This window comes from Simochromis diagramma, unplaced genomic scaffold (assembly GCF_900408965.1).
Source record: "Simochromis diagramma unplaced genomic scaffold, fSimDia1.1 OVJJ01000325.1, whole genome shotgun sequence".
Lineage (NCBI taxonomy): Eukaryota > Metazoa > Chordata > Actinopteri > Cichliformes > Cichlidae > Simochromis > Simochromis diagramma.
Genome location: NW_024387291.1, coordinates 909,140 through 928,176, shown reverse-complemented (window position 1 = coordinate 928,176; position 19,037 = coordinate 909,140). Strand labels below are relative to the sequence as shown.

The following is a 19,037-nucleotide window of genomic DNA, read 5'->3' as shown; positions in this document are numbered from 1 at the left end:
CTATTGTTCGCTGATGCCTCATCATAAATAGTCTCAGGTGGAAAGGTGACAAGGAGCCATTTTCAAGGAATGGAAACAGGAAGAAAAGATGGAAGTGTGTTGTGTGTCTGTATAGGTTTTCAGTCATCCAGGTAATGGCGGTCTTTATGTTTGCATGAGCTAAAGTCTTTAAAAAAAGGTGTGGGTGATTACCTTCACCCTGTGTGACTCACATGATCAGTAGTGGGTCAACAATCCTCAGGACACTTTCTGAATGAGACAGCGCACACTAGGGGTTAAATAGCACTCTCGAAGGTTCTGATAAAGTTTCGTAGATGAGAGCTGAAGCGTTTTTGCAAATATAAAAAAGTCGAGATGCCTTCTTTGTCAAGCCTTTAACACTGAGGTATGACAAATTACACAAGAGCAATGGGTCTTATGAAGTGATGAATCTATGTTTGATTCAAATTGTCATCAGCATTGTTCACATCAGTGGGTCAGGAGAGACGTACAACACATACTTGCACATACTTCTCATTTTCCTATTAAAATGTAAAGATATAATGGGTGACTCAAGACTTTTGCACAGTACTGTATATAGATTTTTTGTTGTCTATCAGCACGGACACTTAAATACTGTCAGCAAACAATTCAACAATAATAACTTTACAATCATTTATAACTTGGACAATTTTTGATGACTTCTAGAATTGCACAACAAAGTTATTTGTTAACATTTAAACAGTTGTGTACGTATCAGTTGACTGTTACGTTAGATGCTGTTGAGACATTAGATGCATGTGCTGCAGATTTTCTCTGTAATAGTTGTTATAGAAAGTAAAGACAGCCATGTTGGCTCCTTTGTAGATTACAAAGTTGCTTCTACCTCGTTCCTGTCATTGCCCTGCATGTCCACACTCCTGCAGTGTAAAGCTCTTCCCCCATTCGTACAGGTGTTGGCTTAATTTCGTCTTTATAGTGTGCTCCCCCAGTTTATGCAACAGATTGCATCTAGGATCATGACATCATATTATACAAGCGTGAACTTTCGTTTGGATCGCACTGATTAAACTCTCTCCAAGCAATGAAAATAAGGCACTTCCTGTTCTTTTTCAACTTTCACTGATTTTTCTTCTTTTCTTCTTCTTTCCTCTCTTTTTCTGATGCTCGGCTTTGTGAACTCTTTTTTTTCCCCTATCAATATTTCTTGCTTTCGCTATACCATCGCCCACTCACGCCTGCCACCGCCGCAGTGGTGGGTCGTCTCTCATCTCAGGGGCTGCTAAAAATAGAGGCAGAACGAGAGAGGCAGAGAGAGAGAGTCTTTGCTGCTTCAATGGTGAGGAAATAGTGAGCTGAAATGTCTGTGGTTCCACTGCCTGTTTAGCAAACTGAAGTCAGCCTCCCTCTGTTTGAACAGTGAGTATCAGAGGCTTGATCTGCCTCATCACTGTGATTTTCCACCTGTAGAGAAGGGAGGTGCTTACACCTGTCCAAGGTTTTGTTGTTGCTCGGGGTGGTTTTTCTTTTTTTTTTTTTTAATATCTGACAGCCACTACGGCAGGAGACCAGACGTTATTCGGACAGTGTAATGTCCAAATGTCATCCTTTGATGCTATCACTTCAGTAAATATGTGTTGTATAGGCTGTTTATAAATTCTATCAGAACATTCTAGAAATTCACAGACAGTTACTGAGAAGGGAGAGGGAGAAAAAATGAGAATTAAGAACTAACAAAAGGGTATATTTCTAATAAAAAGGCTAAACAGGGGACCATAAATGGGGTGGTTGCTATCTTATAGACCACAGGTGTCGAACTCCAGGCCTCGAGGGCCGGTGTCCTGCAGGTTTTAGATGTGTCCTTGATCCAAGACAGCTGATTTAAATGGCTAAATTACCTCCTCAACATGTCTTGAAGTTCTCCAGAAGCCTGTTAATGAACTAATCATTTGATTCAGGTGTGTTGACCCTGGGTGAGATCTAAAACCTGCAGGACACGGGCCCTCGAGGCCTGGAGTTTGACACCCCTGTTATAGACCATGTGAAAAGATGTGTTTGCCAGGATGACATCTTCATTCAGGCATCCTTGTTGATGAATTTTTGATTTTTCATTTCCGTTGTATTTATATAGCCCTTTAAATCACAACAGGCAGCTCAAGGCTGTTTATATTGTAGTGTAAAGACCCAACAATCAGATCACCCCCTATGAGCAAGCAGGTTTGACAGTAGGAAGGAAAAACTCCCTTCTAACAGGAAGAAACCTCCAGCAAAACCAGGCTCAGGTTGGGGCAGGCATTTGCCATGGCCAGTTGGGGGTGAAGAAAAGAAAACAGAAGGTTGGATCTTTGTCCAAAGTTGACATGCAATCTATTTTAGTGCCAGTCCTCCATCAGCTCATGGCATGTTGTCCTCTTTGTCTCTTGCGCCACCTTTAAATCTCCTCATCTTTAGTTCTTTTGGCCTCAGATAGCAATGTTTAATACCCAAGCTCAGCGAGGAACAGAATTTTCAGCTGTTTTGGCCAGCTGTCATCACCGAGGTTTGTGCTGTGGAAAGCCTCTCAACAGAGCAGATTTGAATCTTTTTGCTGGCAGCTTTTCTTGACAAACAGTATCATCCTTAGTATGTGGTCTTAAGGACCTGGTAGTAAAACTGACAAGTTGTGCCTCTCGCTTCTAATCACTGTTAGTTCATGTGGACACCCTGTTCCTTTCATGATGGCCAGGATCCTGTCATCTTCCAGCCGCAAATTCAACCTTCCTCCTCTTTTGTGCCAGAGAACAAAGTAAAAGGCCTTTATCTACATAACGACGTATATATAGTAATTAGAATAGCGAGTCACTGCCCGGATTTGGCACTTGCAGATGGTTCAGCCCTTTTACTCTCTTTCTTGTGGGCCAGGACTTGGGATGGAAGATGCCAGAGAAGGAAGCAGTGAGATAACCTCTGTGGCCCATCTCAGCTGAAACTCTCCATTATTTGTTCCCTTTGTGCAGTAGGACGGGTAGGCTAACTTCACGCTGGGACACTCCACTGGAGTAAAGTGGTGAATCGGGCATCCATTCCAGAAAGTGTTTGTTTGAAAGTGCCGAGCTCACTTTCTTGTTTTGCGTCATTGCGGGTAGAAAACCTGCAGCTTTTCTTGTGTGTGACTGTTTTGGACTGACAGAGAATTAACTGAGGAACTGATAATAAAAAAAAACTCTGAGTGGATTCCTTGTCTTTAGTTTTGTGAATGAACTCAAGCAACAGCATTGAACTGAGATCATGGACTATTTGTGCACTGAATTTACTAGTTGATGGTATTTTATATTGTTTTTGTGTTTGGGTGTTTTGAATATATTTCTGTGTGTGTGTATTATAAATTGCATTAGGTTTGTTTTCAATCAGTGTCCAGGGTGTTCGGTCTTAAATGTGCAAACACTCTTTGTGTACTTTGCATTTAAAATGAATCGGCCTTGTATGTCAGGGAAACCTGGCCGGCACCCCAGAAGAAGACTACTAGGGGTGCAACGATACACAAAATTCACAGTTCGGTTCGGTTTGATACTTTGGTGTCACGGTTCGATATTTTTTCGATACAAAAAAATGTTCATGCTTTTTTAATTTGTCATTTATTAAAATTATAAATATATATTTTAACTCAAACGTACAGTTTTTAAATTTAATGTTGCTGAAACAACAAAGTAATAAAAAAATAAATCTATCTGATCGAGGAATCACTCATCTTTGGAAAAGAGAGTTTATTACAGAGAAATGGCTCTTTCCAAAATAAAAGTTATACTATACGCTTCTTCTGGGCTATACTCTCAGCAGCATATTAAACATATCAGGTCCCCATAAGGAGAAGCATGTGCTAACGGCTGTCTAAATGACTCGGGTAAAGTTTGTAGCATGCGTGCTTGTTGTTTTTGTCTGCTTCCACTTGTCTTTGCACTAGGATGATGTCGGCGTAAATGTGCAGTCATATTCATTTTGTTCCCACTAGTGCTGTCAGCGTTAATCTGAAATGATGTTAACGCCACAACACGGCAAATCTCCGTTAACGAGCTACCGCGGATCGCCCCGTGCGTGGGGCTGGACAGCGTCAACATGTTAATGAGCAAACTGCGCTAACGCAGTAGTTCCCACCCATGTAATTGAGCATTGCGTGGCACATCCGACATACTGTTTTACTTTTGTCCATGACGCGCTTACCCCTTCAGGGTCATACTTCACATGAAAACCGCAATAGTTCCAAACGCTAGATCTGAATGAGGGTGGGGGAGGTTCAATTTGCCATGTTGCAAGGAGAGCTTAGCTTCTGTCTTGCTAGCTTGCGCTGTGCTCAGTGGATCTGCGCTGGACAGTGCAGCCTAGGCGGAGTAGTTGAACGCAGATCCACTGAGCTCTCAACACAGACAGCATCGTCAGAAGAAAAGTTGATAAAATAAATTAAAAATTTTGTATTGTTCGATACATATGCGTACCGAACCAAAAGCACTGTATCGAACGGTTCAATATCGATACGAGTATCGTTGCACCCCTAAAGACTGCCTTGTTGAGCGTCCTTGGCTAAGCAAACCATCACAATACCACTGCCAAATCTTTTGCCCACCAGTGTACGCACCCAATAATGTCAGTCCATCTACTTTTTTAGCCAGTTAATATCCACCGCTGAGCTTGATGAACGGCCCAAGTGAGATAACATATCAGAGAATAATAACTGCTATTTGAGAATTAATGATGCATCAGCATGACAGACGGGGGATGATGAGGGAGGGGGGTGCATAGCACTGCTATATGATATATGTTATTGAAATTGTTATTAATTATTTAAGGTTGCCCTACCCAAAGACAACACAAGGTCCTGGATCAGTGATAGGCCCCATATGTCAGTCTGAAAAACTTACTCACATTTCTGACCAACTTGGTAACTAGAAGAGCTTATTGTAGCCAGTAATGTTATATTTAGCTCCAGCCCGGTAAACAAGAATAATACTAGAATACTAGAATAATAAACAAGTTACTTCGTCCATGCCATCTCTGCAGATTTCACTCAAATTTATCCTTTTTTTCAACAAACCTGAAATTTAAAATCCTGTTTACACATGGGCTAAATGCAATTCCAATTGCAGTTCCACAATTGATGATTTATCAAGTCAGACTGCTGCAGGGTGTCCTCCAACGTCTGTCTGTAGCAGATGTGGGTGAGGTCAAGCTTGCAGAGAATGCATGCCGGTATTCTTAGTAAAGGGAATTATTAATGAATCACCCTCCATGCAATGCAGAAAAGATAAATACATTGAAAAAGACACACCAAAAAAGCATATTTAATAAATTTAATAAATCATGTTTTCAGGGGCCCTGTGTCTTATTAAGAGGAGACGAGCTCCTTCTGGCTCCCCTGTAGTTCGCACCCTGCAGAAATGGTATTCCTGAACCACTGCTACTCCGGCATCATCAGATTGGATCCTTTCTGTTTGCCTTTAATTCTAACATTCGGGCAAAGACAGACAATCATAGAGCAGCGCTGTTTGATCTCTGTCCGTAAACTTCTTAATTATTAAATAAAGTAATTACCAAGAAAAAACACATGTTGTTATTTTGAGATAATGAGACAAATGAAAGATCATTGTGGATGTTTTTAGCTTCTCTACTTTAGTTCATGAAAGTGGGCCTGAGAATAGATGCGGCCTTAATAATACAGTACATAATAATACAGAGCATTTGGAAAGTGTTCACAGAGTTTCAGTTGTTCTACATTTTTCCATGTTACAACCAATGTTCCCTCAAATTTTTCATGTGTCTGAGCAAACACACAAACTCCCTGATCGGTCCCTTGGACCACTGTGAGCAACAGCAGATGTGTGCACTGTGGTCACGCCAGCATCGCGTGCATCCAAGTTACATGGTTTATTAAAAGAATCAAATTGCAGTATTTACATGTCTGTTAAAATAGTTTTAATGAAGTGCTTTAGCCCACGTACAATGAAAATTACAAAAATCTTGTTCATGACCTGTGTAGTATGTTAACGCTATTGAAAGTCTAAATATTTAATTTTATTTATGGCAAAACATGAACTGCCAACCAAACCAAACCAGCTATAAACTCCAATTTTGAAAGCACACTTCACACTTTTACTTTAAAGCTCTGACTTGTATTATGAGTGTGAGCCAGAGTGTGAAGCTCCTGGTGTGCACTGCCTGAGAGGTTCGTACTGAGGTCTGGGAGAGAGTCCTGTAAAGGTCCTCTGTTCTGGTGCAAGGGTGCTCTGGAAGAAATGAGACATGTACACCTTTTAGAGATAAAATTTTGTCATGATAAAATTAGAACTTTCCCATTTTGCACAAGGACATGTGTGCTGTAGCAAAATGTGTGGTTCTGTGAAAATTCCAATAACTCTGTAAAATATTTAATTACACAGTAACATTTCTGCTACTCATAGTAATAGCATTTAATGATTGACCATTATAGATGAAAATTCTTATAAATGACACTAGAATAAGCACAAAACTGATTAAGAACTTAAATTTCACCTAAATGTTTCCGTCTGTCTTTCTCACATCTCCAATGGTTGTACATGTTGTCATTAGCGTGTCTTCACTCCTCATCAGCCACACTGTTTTGCTAGCTAAAACACCAGCCGGCACTGCTGGCTGACTTCTGGCATGGTAAGTGGTATGTCATCCAGATATGGGTCAGGCCTGGCATAGATTGCACTGTTTATGTGAAAGCATGCCACATCTGGCACGATTCTGGTTTGGTTTATGTGGCCCAGGCTCATAGAAAACAGGTCTGGCCCAGATCCAGCATCAAGCTGGCACTTCTGACTGACTGGTGTCATGGCAGGGTGTATGTCAACCAGCTGTGGGTCAGGTCTGGCAATGATGGCACTATTTATGTTCTTATTTTCCTATTTTAGTTAGAAGATCCAAATGCCATGTTGCAATACTATACTGCTATGGTAGACAACGTTTCAGATGCAGGTTTGACAGGTTTGTGAGTTTACACTTTATCCAAAACCTAGTGAGGGTTTACTCACGTTTACCACCTGTCACGGTTTGGCATGGCAGACCGTGGGGGGTGTAGGGAAGGAGGACCCAGGCGCGGTACTCTGTGTGCGAACAGTGCGTTTATTTACAGTGTGTGGTACAAAACAACAATAAATCCCCGTGTTTTCCCCAGACTACCGTGTCGTGTCCTCCTAGTGCTCTCTGCTCCCGTGTCTGCACTCCCGTTGCTCGCTGCTCTTCAGGCCTTCCACGCTCCTCCTGCGGGAAACAATAGCGGCAGCTGTCAGGACACTAAACAATGGCAGGCATGCACTTAACGACAAAACCTAAACTGGGTGACTAACGTGGAGTCTCAAGCAATGATCCAAGCAGATTGCATCCTCTGTGGATCGTTTCGCTCTGTATGCGAACTGGTGTGGGTCCAGGGTGGGAGGTAGGGTGGATTTGATGTGTGACATGACTAGTCGTTCAAAGCACTTCATAATAATGGGTGTCAGTGCCACGGGGCGGTAGTCATTGAAACAGGCTGGGGATGGTTTCTTTGGCACAGGTATGATGGTGGCAGTCTTGAAGCATGATGGGACAGTGGCTTGCCTCAGGGAGGTGTTAAAGATGTCTGTGAAGACATTCTTCAGCTCCTCTGCGCAGTCTTTCAGCACACTACCAGGGATGTTATCTGGACCCGCTGCTTTCCGGGCGTTGATGGTGATGAGTGTCCTCTTCACGCTGGCAGCAGACAGGCACAGAGGCTGGTCGTGTGAAGGTGGTGGTGTTTTCTGTGGGCGTGTGTTGTTCTGTGCTTCAAATCGTGCAAAGAAGCTGTTCAGGTTGTTGAGCAGAGTGGTGTCGCTCTCACAGCTACGCGCTACAGGCTTGTAGTCTGTAATAGCCTGGATGCCTTGCCATAGGCTTCTTGCATCCTTGCTATCATTGAAGTGGGAGGTTATCTTGTGTGTGTAGTCCTGTTTCGCTTTCCTGATGCCACGGGACAGGTTGGCTCTCGCTGTTCTCAGGCCTATTTCATCCCCAGCTCTAAAGGCCTTGTCTCTGGCCTTCAGCAGCCTGTGGACATCTCCTGTTAGCCATGGCTTCCGGTTGGCTCGAGTTGTGATACTTTTCACCTGTGTTACATCATCAATGCATTTGGTGATGTATGAGCTCACCGTGTCTGTGTACTCCTCGATGTCTATGATGTTATTGTAGGTGGCTGCTTCCTTGAATATGTCCCAATCAGTTGACCCGAAGCAGTCTTGAAGAGCAGAGGTGGCCTCCTGTGGCCACACTCTTACCTCTTTCATAACAGGTTTGATGACCTTCACTCTCTGTCTGTATGCTGGCATTAGCATAACAGTGAGGTGATCAGAGGTGCCGATGTGGGGGAGGGGGATGGCTTTGTATGCTCCTTTTTCCTGTGTGTAGACCAAGTCCAATATGTTGTCTCCCCTTGTTGGAAAATGTACATGCTGATGAAACTTTGGGAGAACAGTTTTAAGATCAGCATGATTAAAGTCTCCTGCGAGGATGATGAAACCGTCTGGGTGTGCTGTTTGTTGCTCACTGATGGCCTGATACAGTTCGTTCAGCGCCGCATTTCTATCGCTGTTGTTGCTAGATGGAGGTATATAGGTAGCGACCAACAAGATCGAACTTACCTCCCTGGGCAAATAGAAAGGGCGACACTTCACGATCATGAACTCCGCCAGTGATGAGCAGTGTTTGCGTACTACAGTGGCATCCCGACACCACTCGTCACGGATGTAAACACAGACCCCGCCACCTCGGGTCTTACCTCCGTCTACGAGAGCCCTGTCGGCTCTGTAGCATGCTAGCTGCTCCAGTTGTATGGCTGAGTCCGGAATGTTGTCATTAAGCCATGTCTCGGTGAAAACTAGCACACAACAGTCACTTACTTTGCGATTCGCTGATCTCAGAAGTCGTATGTTGTCCATTTTATTGTCCAGAGATCGTACGTTGGCTAAGAGGATCGATGGTATGGCTGGGCGAGTTGGCTTAGCCTCAAGCCTGACTCGGACACCTCCGCGCTTGCCCCGCTTCCTTGTCCTAGCGCACCGCTTTCGACGCCTCCTTGCCCGGGGAGGGTTAGCAGGCGAGTCCGGTGAGTTGCTAGGCCAGCTAGCAGGCTGTCGCAGAAGTCCTATCTCCCTTAGCATCTCAACGTCGTTAGTGTTCAAAACTTGGCAAATCTTGCTTCTCCGAATGTGTAAGAGAGCCTGACGACTGTACACATATTCCAACGTGGACTGGCGAGAAACACTTGCAGAAAGACACTTACTTGACGAACAAAACATCGCATTTTCGGGAGAGCGTGAGGTCGCTGCGTCTACACGCGCCGCCATTTACCGCCATTTTATTTCAGTCGTTCTCAGTTAAGATCTCAGATCAGAGTACTTCTTCAGATGTTATTTATGCAGAATTGACCAGCTCATTTCAACAAGAAAAACCCACTAAGAGCTGGACAAATTAGATTAGGATGGTACACACAGACCTAAAGACGATGAGAGTCAGCAGCACCATCTGACAAAGCTAATTGCGTATAAGCATCCAATTTATGTGCGTCTCTCTTTTTAAGCCAAAATCAGAAAGAAGTTCAATGGGCTGCAAGAATTTGCGATGCACTGAGTTATTGCATGACCTCATTTAGTTGAAGATTCAAGGTCAAGTTTGATTTCCTCCAACAGTGTGCCAAGGACAAGTGCTCTGGCATTTTGCCATTTCAAATAAATTGGCTCAAATGGTGAAAATTTCCTTTCTTTTTACCCTGTTGCACCTGTTTGCTGCATTATTCACTAAGAAAGTTACTACTACGAAACTTGGTCTAACTGCAGTGTATGATTGATTTGAACACCTTTCCTTGACAAATTTAGATTTGACTGTCTGATTACAGGTATTTTTAGAGCCCAAACTACTAGTTCACAAATGAATTCTGCTTACTTTTCTAAGTCAACCTGGAAGTCCTCAGTATGATAGAAAATCCCTGCTTTTCTAATTTGATTCCATGTATCAGCTAACAAAAAAACTCAAGTCTTTAGATCTGTTTCCAGGTCTGCAGTAATGAGACAGCAGTAATGGATCTCCAGGGACTGCCAGCATTGTTTGGCTGGTCTGGACACTGATGGGCATACATCATTAGCCCATGTTTTCACACTGCAAACAGTCATTAGGCGTGACAAACACACACAGTATATAGGGGTAACAAAAAGCCACACACATGCGCACAGACATGTAAATATGATAAATACAGTGCTCATTGATTCTGGGATGTTGAAATGTCATTGCTGAAGTTGCAGAGGAGCTCTGTGGAATAGAGATGTGCTGGAAATCACGAGTGTGCCAGATTTAGTGCTTTGCATGTGTGTCTGCGTGTATATATATGGCTGTTCTTCATCGTATTGAGCAAATTTATACAAAAAGCCAGAAAGAGAGAGATGTGTTCAAATGAAACAGAACAACATTAGACGACAAGCAAATATCTATATCTATCTATCTATCTATCTATCTATCTATCTATCTATCTATCTATCTATATCTATATCTATATATATATTTATATATATATATATAGATATATATATATATATATATACAGTTATATGTACGATATAACACCCAGCACGCCCCTGCGGGTGGTTTATCCTTCAAGCTCGGGTCCTCTACCAGAGGTCTGGGAGCTTGAGGGTCATGCGCAGTATCTTAGCTGTTCCCAGGACTGCGCTCTTCTGGACAGAGATCTCCGATGTTATTCCCAGGATCTGCTAGTGCCACTCGCCTAGCTTGGGAGTCACCGCACCTAGTGCTCCGATTACCACGGGGACCACTGTTACCTTCACCCTCCACATCTTCTCGAGCTCTTCTCTGAGCCCTTGGTATTTCTCCAGCTTCTCGTGTTCCTTCTTCCTGATATTGCTGTCATTCGGAACCGCTACATCGATCACTACGGCCGTCTTCTTCTGTTTGTCTACCACCACTATGTCCGGTTGGTTAGCCACCACCATTTTGTCCGTCTATATCTGGAAGTCCCACAGGATCTTAGCTCGGTCATTCTCCACCACCCTTGGGGGCATCTCCCATTTTGACCTCGGGACTTCCAGGTTATACTCGGCACAGATGTTCCTGTACACTATGCCGGCCACTTGGTTATGGCGTTCCATGTATGCCTTGCCTGCTAGCATCTTGCACCCTGCTGTTATGTGCTGGATTGTCTCTGGGGCATCTTTACACAGCCTGCACCTGGGGTCTTGCCTGGTGTGATAGACCCCAGCCTCTATGGATCTTGTACTCAGAGCTTGTTCTTGTGCTGCCATGATTAGTGCCTCTGTGCTGTCTTTCAGTCCAGCTTTGTCCAGCCACTAGTAGGATTTCTGGATATCAGCAACCTCCTCTATCTGCCGGTGGTACATACCGTGCAGGGGCCTGTCCTTCCATGCTGGTTCCTCGTCTCCCTCCTCTTTCTTGGGTTTCTGCTGCCTGAGGTATTCACTGAGCACTCGGTCAGTTGGGGCCATCTTCCCAATGTATTCTTGGATGTTCGTTGTCTCATCCTGGACTGTGGTGCTGACACTCACCAGTCCCCGGCCCCCTTCCTTCCGCTTAGCGTACAGCCTCAGGATGCTGGACTTGGGGTGAAACCCTCCATGCATGGTAAGGAGCTTTCTTGTCTTTATGTCAGTGGCTTCTACCTCCTCCTTTGGCCAGCCTATTACCCCAGCAGGGTACCTGATAACGGGCAGGGCGTACGTGTTGATGGCCCGGATCTTGTTCTTACCATTCAGCTGACTCCTCAGAACTTGCCTGACCCTCTGCAGGTACTTGGTGGTTGCAGCTTTTCTAGCGGCCTCTTCATGGTTCCCATTCGCCTGCGGGATCCCCAGGTACTTGTAACTGTCCTCTATGTCTGCAATGTTGCCTTCTGGTAGTTCAATCCCCTCAGTTCTGACTACCTTCCCTCTCTTTGTTACCATCCGACTACACTTCTCCAGTCCGAATGACATTCCAATGTCATTGCTGTATAGCCTGGTAGTGTGGATCAGTGAATCGATGTCTCGTTCACTCTTGGCATACAGCTTGATGTCATCCATGTACAGGAGGTGGCTGACAACTGCTCCGTTCCGTAGTCGGTATCCGTAGCCAGTCTTGTTAATGATCTCACTGAGGGGGTTCAGGCCTATGCAGAACAGCAGTGGGGACAGAGCATCTCCTTGGTAGATCCCGCACTTGATGGTGACTTGTGCTATGGGCTTGGAGTTGGCCTCTAGTGTTGTACGCCACATCCCCATTGAGTTCCCGATGAAGGCTCATAGGGTCCCATTGATCTTGTACAATTCTAGGCATTCCAGTATCCAGCTGTGGGGCATTGAGTCATAGGCCTTCTTGTAATAAATCCAGGCAGTGCACAGGTTGGTCAGTCTGGTCTTGCAGTCTCGGCTGACTGTTCTGTCTACCAGTAGCTGGTGTTTTGCGCCTCTGGTATTCTTGCCAATTCCTTTCTGTGTCCCGCTCATGTATTGAACAGGCACATATATATTAGGGGTGCAACGATATTCGTATCGATATTGAACCGTTCGATACAGTGCTTTCGGTTCGGTACGCATATGTATCGAGCAATACAACATTTGTAATTTATTTCATCAATTTTCCTTCTGACGATGCTGTCTGTGTTGAGCGCTCAGTGAATCTGTGTTCGACTACTCCGCCTAGGCTGCACTGTCGAGCGCAGATCCACTGAGCGCTCAACACAGACAGCATAGTCAGAAGGAAGAGAGCAGGGCAAGCTAGCGAGACAGAAGTTAAGCTCTACTTGCAACAGGCAAATTGAACCTCATTCAGATCTGGCGTTTGGAATTATTTTGGTTTTCATGTGACGTATGACCCTGAAGGTAAGCGAGTCATGGACTAAAGTAAAACAGTATGTTGGATGTGCCATGCAATGCTCAATTACATTGGTGTGAACTAGTGTGTTAGCGCAGTTAGCTCGTTAACGTGTTTGCCGTCTAGCCCCATGCACGGGGCGATCGGTGGTAGCTCGTTAACGGAGATTTGCCGTGTTGTGGCGTTAAGGTCATTTCAACGAGATTAACCTGAAAGCACTAGTGGGAACACAACGAATATGACTGCACATTTACGCCGACATCATCCTAGTGCAAAGACAAGTGGAAGCAGACAAAAAAAGCAAGCATGCTACTAACTTTAGCCGAGTCATTTAGACAGCTGTTAGCACATGATTCTCCTTATGCTGCTGAGAATATAGCCCAGAAGAAGCGGATAGTATAGCTTTTATTTTGGAAAGAGACATTTCTCTGTAATAAACTCTCTTTTCCAAAGATGAGTGATTCCTCAATCAGATACAGGGCTTGCAATATCGCTAGCCCGACGTCCCGGAGCTAGCGATTTTTTCAGTCGGGCTACCAAAATCTATCTCTTCCCTGCCCGTCGGGCTATTGTAGGAAAAATATATGTCAATGCTTTTGCATTCTTTCAGAAATGTAGCTGGGTAATTATGTCATTGGCATCGGTGAGCCACTGTCAATATGTGACATATTGAAGTCGCGTTTGAATTTGCGCTTGTTTTTTTGCTTTCACTTTGCAATCGTGCGAACTGTGTATAGAGAGCGACAGCACTGATCTGTGAGTGATGATAATTTGTGCACCAATTCCTCTGACATCGTCTTATTAATCGTTAGCTTACTATGCAAACATGACAAGTGAAATCTCCCGCAGCAAGCTTAAACATGTGAGAGGTTGATCGCGCAGAGAATCGCTGACCGTTATGTGTGTGTGTGTAAAAGCAGCAGGATATATATTTTAGTTCTGCTGAGCCAAATAAGACAGGTCAGGGTGAAGAAGTGACAGCCAAAGAAAAGCTTACCACAAAACGGAGAAGTTATGACAAATCAGACTATAAGGCAAAAAGAAAGTGCAGCTTTATGGTTTCATGGACAAAATAATTTCTGTGGCTGCAATATGACGAGCTAAATAACCAGGGCTGCACATAAGTGGTCCGCAGGTGCGCATTCGCTGTCAAAATAAAAAACACGCACAAGGGTTAGGGTTAAATTTAAAAACTGTACTTTTGAGTTAAAATATATATTTATAATTTTAATAAATGACAAATTAAAAAGGCATGAACATTTTTTTTGTATCGAAAAAATATCGAACCGTGACACCAAAGTATCGAACCGAACCGAACCGTGAATTTTGTGTATCGTTGCACCCCTAACGATACACAAAATTCACGGTTCGGTTCGGGCTAGCGATATTGCAAGCCCTGTATCTGATTGAGGAATCACTCATCTTTGGAAAAGAGAGTTTATTACAGAGAAATGTCTCTTTCCAAAATAAAGCTATACTATCCGCTTCTTCTGGGCTATATTCTCAGCAGCATAAGGAGAATCATGTGCTAACAGCTGTCTAAATGACTCGGCTAAAGTTAGTAGCATGCTTGTTGTTTTTGTCTTTGCACTAGGATGATGTCGGCGTAAATGTGCAGTCATATTCGTTGTGTTCCCACTAGTGCTTTCAGGTTAATCTTGTTGAAATGACCTTAACGCCACAACACGGCAAACTCCGTTAACGAGCTACCGCCGATCGCTCCGTGCATGGGGCTACACGGCAAACACGTTAACGAGCTAACTGCGCTAACACACTAGTTCACACCAATGTAATTGAGCATTGCATGGCACATCCAACATACTGTTTTACTTTAGTCCATGACTCGCTTACCTTCAGGGTCATACGTCACATGAAAACCAAAATAATTCCAAACGCCAGATCTGAATGTTGCAAGTAGAGCTTAACTTCTGTCTCGCTAGCTTGCCCTGCGCTCTTCCTTCTGACTATGCTGTCTGTGTTGAGCGCTCAGTGGATCTGCGCTCGACAGTGCAGCCTAGGCGGAGTAGTCGAACACAGATTCACTGAGCGCTCAACACAGACAGCATCGTCAGAAGGAAAATTGATAAAATAAATTACAAATGTTGTATTGTTCGATACATATGCGTACCGAACCGAAAGCACTGTATCGAACGGTTCAATATCGATACGAATATCGTTGCACCCCTAATATATATATATATACACATATATATATATGTGTGTGTGTGTATATATATGTTGCAACGGCCTATGCAGGATTGAAAATGAAATAAATAAAACAACAAAAAAGAACTAACCAAATGATTGTGCTAGTGTGTTAATAAATTGCTATGATGGTAAACTGACAACTGAAGACCAAAAAGATACTATATATGAAATCTGAGCTCTTAAAGACATTTTTTGGATATAAATGTGGTCTTTCAGCAGTCTTCAGGCTGGACTGAGTAAATTCTGCTTCTATAATTAATATCTGCAAAATGTATTGATGAGCTTTATAATTGGTTTAACTGTTGCCTGCTGCTGTTTGGGATTGGTGCAGACAGCAGATTACAGACTATTTGAACATGCCGACTATATTTTACTGATTGTCAAACAAACTGAGACCTCCAGAAGAGAGATCTTTATTATCTTTAAACCTTTTCTAATCAAGCATAATCACACTTTCTTTTTTGCTATTAACTAGAGGCTTGACAGTTTTGAATGTCTCTGCCTATCATCCTTATACACAGAGGTGCACATAAGTGGTCACAGGTGCGCATTTGCTGTCAAAATAAAAGACGTGCACCAGATAAGAAGTTGCAACGCGCGTTTGCGTACATAAGAGTTTCTGGAAGAAGACAGACATTTGTTTAGAACTCTTAAAGATGTCGAAGAATAGATGAACCGCAGAAGAAGCGCGTATTCTCGGAAAAGTGGTTGCAGGAGGTGAGCTGGCTTCAAACAAATGATGAACACGCAGAGATGTGGTGCAGAATATGCCCTGAAAATCCCACTCTTGCGGACAAAAACAGTGCCTTTTCTATGTACGCGAACACGCGTTGCAACTTCTTATCTAGTGCGCGTCTTTTATTTTGACAGCGAATGCGCACCTGCGGACCACTTATGTGCACCCCTGCTTATATACCTCTCTTTCATTTCTAATTTCTCTTACTTTTATTTGTCTCTATGCTAACAGCCAGAGGAGCTCACCAATGTTCTGGAGATCTGCAACATCGTCTTTACAAGCATGTTCTCCTTGGAGATGATCCTCAAGCTTACAGCTTTTGGCTCTTTCAACTACCTGAGAAACCCTTACAACGTCTTTGATGGAATCATTGTCATCATAAGGTACTAAAACACTGATTGCAGTTGTTACGTACAGCTTTTAAAGGTTAGCCTTATGCGTGGACAGCCATAGATATGTCAGAGCTAAATCATACAAAGTTAAACGTAATTTTAGAGTTTGAATGTCCTCAATAGCACAAGAAGACGCAAGTAGGCTTTGGAGAGTAAAAAAAAACAGTTTCTAATATAGTAACTGATGTAATTTAGATATCGGCTTTTTTTTTTTTTCATTTGCCAGATGATTCTGGAAAGAGAGCCTGCAGTTTAATTATTCATACTTTGTCAAATCGTCATGTGCGTTCTATCTTGTTCAAATGTACCACCTGTATGGATTTAGATGCCAAAGCGTCAGAAAGCACCAAACAGATTTTGTCTTTTGTTTTTTGTGCCTGGAAGCTTCAGGTGAGTGGCAATGCCTTTGATCTGCTGGTGTTTTTTTCCCCCAATTCATCTGGTTAGGCGCCTTTGTGTGTGATCCCCATTATAACCCCGAGATCAAATACACATCAAAGCAACTAAAACTGAACAAGATCAAATGTGCAACCCATCACAGAAGATACATGGTGATTGAACATATCTGTCTTCTTATCTCTTGCCCCGCTACCCATTTCCATCTCTTTTTCTATCTGAAAGTCCTCAGCTATTTATACTGAGCTGCTATGCAAGGGTCCCTATTCGGTCTTTGTCAATTCAAAGCCAACGCTATTTTGATGTGCTGAGTGAGGCCTTTGAAAGCTACCAACCCGGGGAGACGTGTTTCTTTAAAGGCATATTTTTCACGAGAGAACGGCTCTCTGTTCACGTTAAATATCCGTCAGTATGAGAAAGAAAATAGAAAGCAAAACTTCAGCCATCACGTTTTGTGAACTCATGTACAAATAAAAGCATTTAGAGCTTCACTTGCAATCTCAAGAACCCTGGTAACCTGCTAGTGGACAAATTAATTACTTGAAGATTAAAAAGTGACCACAAATTTAACACGGATCAGTTACTACACTTACTTGAGTTGATGGGAAAAGAAATGAGAAATTAGAATCAGTACTGATTCCCTTAAAGGTTAGGGACTTGAAGGTGTATAATAATGAAGATGACCACTTTTGGCCTTGTGCTGCAGCAATAATTATCTGCAATATTACTTGAAAATGATCTTGAGCAATATTTCTCCAGTCTTTCAGAAGGTCTTCCAAAGTCTTCCTTCGGCCATTGGATTCAAGATTTTCAATTCATTGCATGTACAGGGTTTGCAGGAGAACTAAAGTACGGTTTCTCTCTCAGTCTAGTATAGAAAGAGATAATTATGAAAAGATAAAAGGGAATATAAAATAAATCAAGCCTATGTCCATTAGTGCAGTAGTGCAAATACAACAGCATGTGTTGTGTTGAGTCCTTGTGTGCGACCAGCTAAGATAAACCTCTTGAATGTGTTACAGTCCAGTGCTAGTGTGTGTTGAAAATGGACGCTTTCTCATTGATTTTCAATGCAATCCTTGTACTTGACTATTTTCAGAGGAATTTTGTTAAGGCACTTAACATTGACCTTTGAATCATTCATGCTTTAAAATAAGGCACCTAATGTAAGTGATGAACCAGGGCTGTGTGTGCACACGATGGACTACAGAGCGAAGAAGCAGTTAGAAGTTGTTTTTTTAGGCATAAAATATGTTCACATTTAGTTCCCATGAGTCAAAATGTTTCAGCCAGTTTTTTCTACTCTTTGCTGTGTGTGATGTCAGTGAGAGTGGATATTCATCATATGGTCATCTCAGGCAGGGCGGGTGTAGTTGCAGTTATAGCCACTGTTGAAACGTGTTTGCAAGAAATGAGCAAAATACAAAACAAAACAATTATTCTTCGTCCTCATAGACTCGCAGTAAAACACAAGTCTTATTAAAAATATTAATATTAAATATTAAAACAAAAGATTTGTTTATTTATATAATTAATTGAGGAAAATATGCTCTGTATGAACTGAATGTATCATGAAATTTAACATTTTTATTGTAGTTATGTAATACAACCAAAATGTAAATGTCATTGTAGTTACGTGTAAAAGGGCCTTTTTTTTAAATTTATGCTTTATGCTTTATGTACATATGTAAGTGTTTTTTTCTGTACATGCTATGTTAAAATGGACATTTAGCAGCATTTTGTGCTTCACCCCTTAGTGTGTGTGAGATTATCGGCCAGTCGGACGGTGGTTTGTCTGTTTTGAGGACCTTCAGGCTGCTGAGGGTGCTGAAACTGGTGAGGTTCATGCCAGCTCTCAGGAGACAGCTGGTGGTCCTGATGAAGACCATGGACAACGTGGCCACCTTCTGCATGTTACTAATGCTCTTCATCTTCATCTTTAGGTAAGGTGTACACACTGTGTGATCATAATAAAAGAAGAAGAATGTAAACGGCTCGTTTGATCCATTTCTTTCAACTGTGTTTTTAGTTGGTGTCAGGAACAGTACTGTGAGACAGATCTCTGTTTACCCTCTACTTTCATGGTGTGGCACGTATTGGCTTTAGATCTGCACAGCTGCTTACCAGCAACCATTGTAGCACAGACGGTCACAACATTCCACAGCAGCTATTAACCCTGGGTACAAAATAACAAGCAGACCCTTGATGATCTGGTTAGATTTTAACAAGCATACACTTAAGTGAGTAGAGCAACAAGGGCACATTTGTGATGCTCAAGCACTGCCACAGAACTGCTTTGAGAGTTAATAGGTCCTTTAGTGGGTGTTCAGTGTACACAGTATTTGTTGTCTTTATTTATATACTGTTTTCAGATTTGCATGCCACTCACATCCCTGTAATTTTGTTTTGTAATGTCTGAGGAAAATGACCCTGAGATCTCAGTG

At 42.7% G+C, this 19,037-nt stretch overlaps 1 protein-coding gene across 2 annotated transcripts in view; it reads left to right on the top strand.

Moving 5' to 3' along the window:
- LOC120716387 (voltage-dependent T-type calcium channel subunit alpha-1I-like) overlaps positions 1-19,037 on the top strand; it is a 296,557-nt gene that overhangs the window by 177,767 nt on the left and 99,753 nt on the right. For both annotated transcript variants that reach the window (XM_040003917.1, XM_040003916.1), the window contains exons 11-12: positions 16,037-16,188; positions 18,351-18,536. In XM_040003917.1, the coding sequence (XP_039859851.1) occupies positions 16,037-16,188; positions 18,351-18,536 (338 nt within the window). The remainder of the gene's footprint in view (positions 1-16,036; positions 16,189-18,350; positions 18,537-19,037) is intronic.